The following is a 6,000-nucleotide window of genomic DNA, read 5'->3' as shown; positions in this document are numbered from 1 at the left end:
TTCTTTCTGGCAGCACGGTGGTGTAGTGGTTAGCGCTGTCGCCTCACAGCAAGAAGGTCCTGGGTTCGAGCCCCGTGGCCAGCGAGGGCCTTTCTGTGCAGAGTTTGCATGTTCTCCCCGTGTCCGCGTGGGTTTCCTCCGGGTGCTCCGGTTTCCCCCACAGTCCAAAGACATGCAGGTTAGGTTAACTGGTGACTCTCTAAATTGACCGTAGGTGTGAATGTGAGTGTGAATGGTTGTCTGTGTCTATGTGTCAGCCCTGTGATGACCTGGCGACTTGTCCAGGGTGTACCCCGCCTTTCGCCCGTAGTCAGCTGGGATAGGCTCCAGCTTGCCTGCGACCCTGTAGAAGGATAAAGCGGCTAGAGATAATGAGATGAGATTTTCTTTCTCTGTTTATTCTGCTGAAATTTTAATTTCCCTGCGGGAACCCTCCCAAAGGGATCAATAAACATCCATCCATCCATCCCTCCTAACATTTGTTTATGTATTGTAGTGATAAGAGATATGTGCTAATCTTTGAAAGGTTTGTGTACAACAGTAATAAAGCAGTAAAGTGTAATTAAACGAAGTGCAGTGTGCCAGACTCCTCAGCTCTGCTGTCATCATGTAACTGTCACCAAAGTGTATTACAATTTAAAAAAAATAATAACTCTGTATTGAGATGTGTACAGCACTATATAAAGTGCGTAGAAGCCTTTATTTCGTGCCACTCGCAGTGCGCGTGTGTAGGGAAGAGCGAGCTATTTGGAACGTTTTTCACTTTTCCGGGTTTGCGCTTTGGCTCCGCCTCCTACCTCTGTTCTGATTGGTCCGAAGTTCGCCACCAGATCCAGCGAGCGGAACGGAGCGCGTGCGCGCAGAGACGCGGGTGAAAAGCGGCAGGACGATTCAGAGCTCTGTCAATGTGAACGCCGAGCGGAGTCGAATCTGTTGCTCGCATTTCGAAAGAAATAAACCGAAGCAACTGGAGTTCGTCTGCAATGGTCGGAGATCACACCATATCCGGTGAGAGCGCGCTCACTCAGCGGCCTAAAAACGGATTAAGCTGTAAAATGGTCCTGCAGGCGGTCGGCAAAGTGCTCAGGTGAATGATCAGATTAGTTTTTTTTTTTGCACTTTAAATGAACGCATGTCCTTTTTTGAAAGTGTCCTACTGTAATGAAGCTTGTGTTTTTATATTGGTCCAGTCATCTAAACTTCCATGCATGTCCTGGAGATGACAGTAGGTGTGTTGATGTCGAGATCCTGTGTGTTCAGCTCCTCTTGTTTAAACACATCTGTCCTGCTTGGAATTACCCTGAGGATTGCACTGCTCTTTTAGGACCCAGACTTGCTCTGTCTTGTGTTTTCTCAACTCAGGTTGTGTCAGTGCATGAAGAAATGTGATGGCGTGTTAATAAATCATGCCAATTTGTGGTCTAAAACAAGGACATGGATAAAATTATTACTGCAGACTTGATCTGGACTTATTGTTATGTAAAGTTTTTTTTTTTTTTCCTTATGAAGTTTTGTATACTTTTCCGCACATTAATGCCACAATGACATGACACTACTATTACAATATTACTACAACCAAGTGGATCTTTTGTACATAAAATTCCATGCTGGCAAATATTTTCAGGAGAACATATCACATGCATGCTCAACAAGTCGCTAGAAGTCACCAGGTGATGTCATGCTCATTTGCATATCGAAAAACTAGTTATATGCAGAAAAAAAAGTGATTTTTCTTCTGAGGACACAGAATAGCGTGGAATAGAATATACTTGAATAGAGTATAATCGGGGCGGCACGGTGGTGTAGTGGTTAGCGCAGTCGCCTCACAGCAAGAAGGTCCGGGTTCGAGCCCCTTTCTGTGCAGAGTTTGCATGTTCTCCCCGTGTCCGTGTGGGTTTCCTCCGGGTGCTCCGGTTTCCCCCACAGTCCAAAGACATGCAGGTTAGGTTAACTGGTGACTCTAAATTGACCGTAGGTGTGAATGTGAGTGTGAATGGTTGTCTGTGTCTATGTGTCAGCCCTGTGATGACCTGGTGACTTGTCCAGGGTGTACCCCGCCTTTCACCCATAGTCAGCTGGGATAGGCTCCAGCTTGCCTGCGACCCTGTAGAACAGGATAAAGCGGCTAGAGATAATGAGATGAGAGTAGAATCACAGTAGAAACTATATAGTAGTGTAGAAGTAAAACTAGAATCGTGTTTTATTAAAATGGAAATTGAGTAAGGAATAAAACACATTTGTCCTGTCACAGGAAAATAATCCACGATTCGTGTGCCACCTCGAAGTGGACTATTTTCCTCTCACGGCACGTCCAAAAGTGTTTTGTTTTCTTTTGCACCTCATAAATTTGCCAGTGATTTACAACACATCATGCTTGTGGGTTTTTGTTTGTTTGTTTTTAACCCATTTATCATTCCAGTTAATGTTGTGGAATGCCAGTTAAACAATTATATAACTTTTGTAAAAATATTGACACAATATTGTGATACCAACAATATCTCCGAAAAGTGTATTTAATTAATTACAATATCACAATTGCCCGTCTCTAATTGGATCATGAGAATTTTTTTTTTTATTTTATTTATTTATTTAAGTTTATTTATTTAGTGCTTAATTATAGCATAGCTAATCATAGCACTTGCGGTCTAGTGGTATAATAAATCATATAAATTTACAAGCAGAATGTTAACATAGTATGAAGAAATAAAATATAAGTCAGGCTATATCTTCTGATTATATGCATCTAAAAAGATATTGCCTTCTCTTTAAATCTCGAAACATGTTGTGCATTCACAACACAGGCTAACAATTTTTTTTTCTTTCCAGTTTTTTTATGATCTTGCAGGGTTAAGGGTTTCTGATGTACTGTGACTTTGTGACATGAAATATCCTGTGGGATTATTTGGCTGAATTCCTGTTAATCGGAACGGTGGTGGGTTGTTTTTTTAAAACCGAAAACGAGAAATAGAGATACAGTAAAGTGACGTAAAAATAGAACTGTTGAGTCATTTAAAAATGCTAGTGTTGAGATGAGAGCTTAAAGCTTAAATTTTAGGGATTTGTGAATAAGGTGGAAAACCACCTTGACAGGTGTGAAAATGAAGTGAAACCATCATATGATTACTGCGATACAGTTTAGGTAATAAACAGGATTTCTAAAATGTATTATCAAGGCCCCCCCCCCCCCCCCTTTTTTTTTTTTCTTCCTCAAAAACCAAATGTGAAACCATGCTGACTTGGCAATTGATCCTTGGCAAAAGATTCGTGCATGCCTATTTGATTACAAAATTTGACCAACTTACTGATTTTGTACAGGAACTCTAATGACTGAAAGATGATGTGGAGTGGGTGGTGTGATCTTTAACCAGGTAAAACATGGGGAAAATACAGTGAACACCAGATTCCCTGATTTGAGCTCTTGTTTCTGTAAAAATGAAAGCCCTGATGAGTGAAAACTAATTGTTTAAAAAAAAAAAGGTACTTTGCCTGATGCTATGTAGTGCAACATGTTCCAGACACAGGTGCGCCCCCCCCAACTTGGTTGCATAGTTGATTTAAAGGAAAACTCCGGAGTGAAATGCTTTTTAGGTCTATTTTCGCATTATTGGGAGTGCATACGTTGAGTTGCTATCAATCACATAAATTGGATGTGTTTTGAGAAAATTTGTTTTTTGTGATTTCAACCGGAAAGCACTAACATGGCAGTGTCCGGGGCATGTCTTTTTGCCGATACAAAACGCTAGTTTTAAAACCATTGCAAAGCTCAAAATATGACAGTTCTGTGGAAGTGAGTAGAGGGTTCCTACAAACAAAACGAGGTGCGTCTAGCTCTAAAATTGCACGAATAGAGTGTGTAGAATAGTAAATATAAAGGCAGTGACCTTACCTGAAGTCAGTCTTCCTCAGACGCCATCTTCAGGGGACAGTCCGTGAAAGTCGAGTGCAGAGCCCATCCCGCTGGAAATGCACAATGGGCTCTGCACTCAGCACTCGACTTTTACGGACTGTCCCCTGAAGATGGCGTCTGAGGAAGACTGACTTCAGGTAAGGTCACTGCCTTTATATTTACTATTCTACACGCTCTATTCGTGCACTTTTAGAGCTAGACACACCTCGTTTTGTTTGTAGGAACCCTCTACTCACTTCCACAGAACTGTCATGTTGTTTTGTGCTTTGCAATGGTTTTAAAACTAGCGTTTTGTATCGGCAAAAAGACATGCCCCGGGCACTGCCGTGTTAGCGCTTTCCGGTTGAAATCACAAAAAAATAATTTTCTCAAAACGCATCCGATTGATTTGATTGTGATAGCAACTCAACGTATGCACTCCCAATAATGCGAAAATAGACCTAAAAAGCATTTCACTCCGGAGTTTTCCTTTAATATGTTGTGTTTTAGTTCGCCAGTGATCCCAAGTTATTTGAAAGCCCAAACAATTACCTTTGAATTAAATCTAAAGGCATTTTTGTGGTCCAAAATAGGGCAGTTAAGGATAATAACCACAGAAAATAATGCAGCATGTCTCGGCAATATCCGAAACATTTTGCTAAATGTATTCTGGGTTATGCTCCCCCCCCCCCCCCCCCCCCCCCCCTCTAAATAACCGTACTGGCATTGCTGTAGGCGAAGCATTCCCACACATTGTGGCTTTTCGTAGAAAGGCCTGATTTGGTACTTCTATAATGGGATTTTAAATGGCGGTTTGAAGGCCCCGGAGCGTTCATGGCAGCCACACTGGAGTCAGAGCCACTAAACGACACTCTGAGTAATGACTACAGCTGAAACACATCTGATGGATTTCAGGTTTCAACATATGGTTAGATGACCAGGTTTCTTTGGACGTCTTTTGACTGGCAGCTAAATCCCATCCACTTATGTTTTGGCAAGTCCAAAGCACAAAGCCAAAATTATATTCTAGTATAACCAGCTTTTTGCATATCGATGGGTTTGTCATTTAATGGAAAGATGTCTTAAATGGTCACTTTGTACACATATATATGGCTAAAGCGTTATCCAGACCTAGTGGGATTTTGTAAGTTATTGCTTATTTTATGTTCTGCCTGTGTTTTTAAAGACGAAGGTCAGTCCGCGTGGAGGAGGCTTGTCTTTTGGGATTGTTGAAATACTTAACATTCTAGCAAAGGGAAAAAAAATAGATGAGTGTACAAGCCGTGTTGCTTATGAAGACCTTAGAAGACATTTGTTGATGATTAATAATAACAGTACTGCCTTCATGAGAGCTAGCATACTTCTTATTGGTGTACCTCCTCTCGAGTACATTTGTAGGGTCCCGTTCCCCCCCCCCCCCCCAAGTTACATAATGCATCAATAAATGAAGGAATGCTTTTTATCATGGCTCTTGACGTCAGCAAAGGTCTGAGGAATGTTTCTTAGCATGTCTGGTTCATATTTCTGATAGTTTGAGGGAAGTATGATTGTTTTCCAGAGTACACGAGTCAACAATGAAGTAGTTTTGCAAGAAATATTTTTGGTTCCTTCCCCTTCATCTTACGCATTCACACACTCATGGGTTGAAAAATGAAGGGCTACTATTACACTTGCTGCCCTGGCATAGCAGCAGTCCTATCATGTGATCAGCATTTGCTTTCTGATCAGCATGCTCATCTTTCTGTGCAAATGCAGCCACAAGACTCGGCACAGAGACCAGAATAGCTCCTGCATTCCCACTGCCTTCGTCCATTCTGTTTCTCTCTTTTCTCTCAAAGGGTAGCAGTCTTTTACCACGGCTTCAACTGCTGACGTACGGGCAGCCAATCACTCCGAAACCTTTCAAGTCGCCTCGATTCCCAATAGTCTTTAACTTTTGTCTAACAAAAGGAAACGACGCTATTAAGTAGAACATTCACTGCTGTGTTCTGCTTCCCAAAACCTGTTCCAGCTTCGATTGTGGCTTTATTTTAAGGAAAAGAAAATGTCCCCTGTGCCAGGAGTCATCCTGTTTTCTGTTCTCCACCCACTATTTCGATGATTAGCCATAAATG

General features: G+C 41.7%; 1 protein-coding gene across 3 annotated transcripts in view; it reads left to right on the top strand.

Annotated features, from left to right (window-relative positions):
- The window catches only part of mob2b (MOB kinase activator 2b), a 123,309-nt gene that overhangs the window by 92,638 nt on the left and 24,671 nt on the right, over window positions 1-6,000 (top strand). The window contains exon 1 of one of the 3 annotated variants that reach the window (XM_060923340.1): window positions 885-1,087. The exons of the other annotated variants lie outside the window; for them this stretch is intronic. Within the exon in view, the coding sequence (XP_060779323.1) occupies window positions 984-1,087 (104 nt within the window). The 5' untranslated portion in view covers window positions 885-983. Of the gene's footprint in view, window positions 1-884; window positions 1,088-6,000 lie in introns of those variants that run through there. 3 annotated transcript variants of the gene reach the window in all.

The sequence above is a fragment of the Neoarius graeffei genome, chromosome 6, assembly GCF_027579695.1.
Source record: "Neoarius graeffei isolate fNeoGra1 chromosome 6, fNeoGra1.pri, whole genome shotgun sequence".
Classification (NCBI taxonomy): Eukaryota; Metazoa; Chordata; class Actinopteri; order Siluriformes; family Ariidae; genus Neoarius; species Neoarius graeffei.
This window is presented reverse-complemented; position numbering and strand designations above follow the sequence as displayed.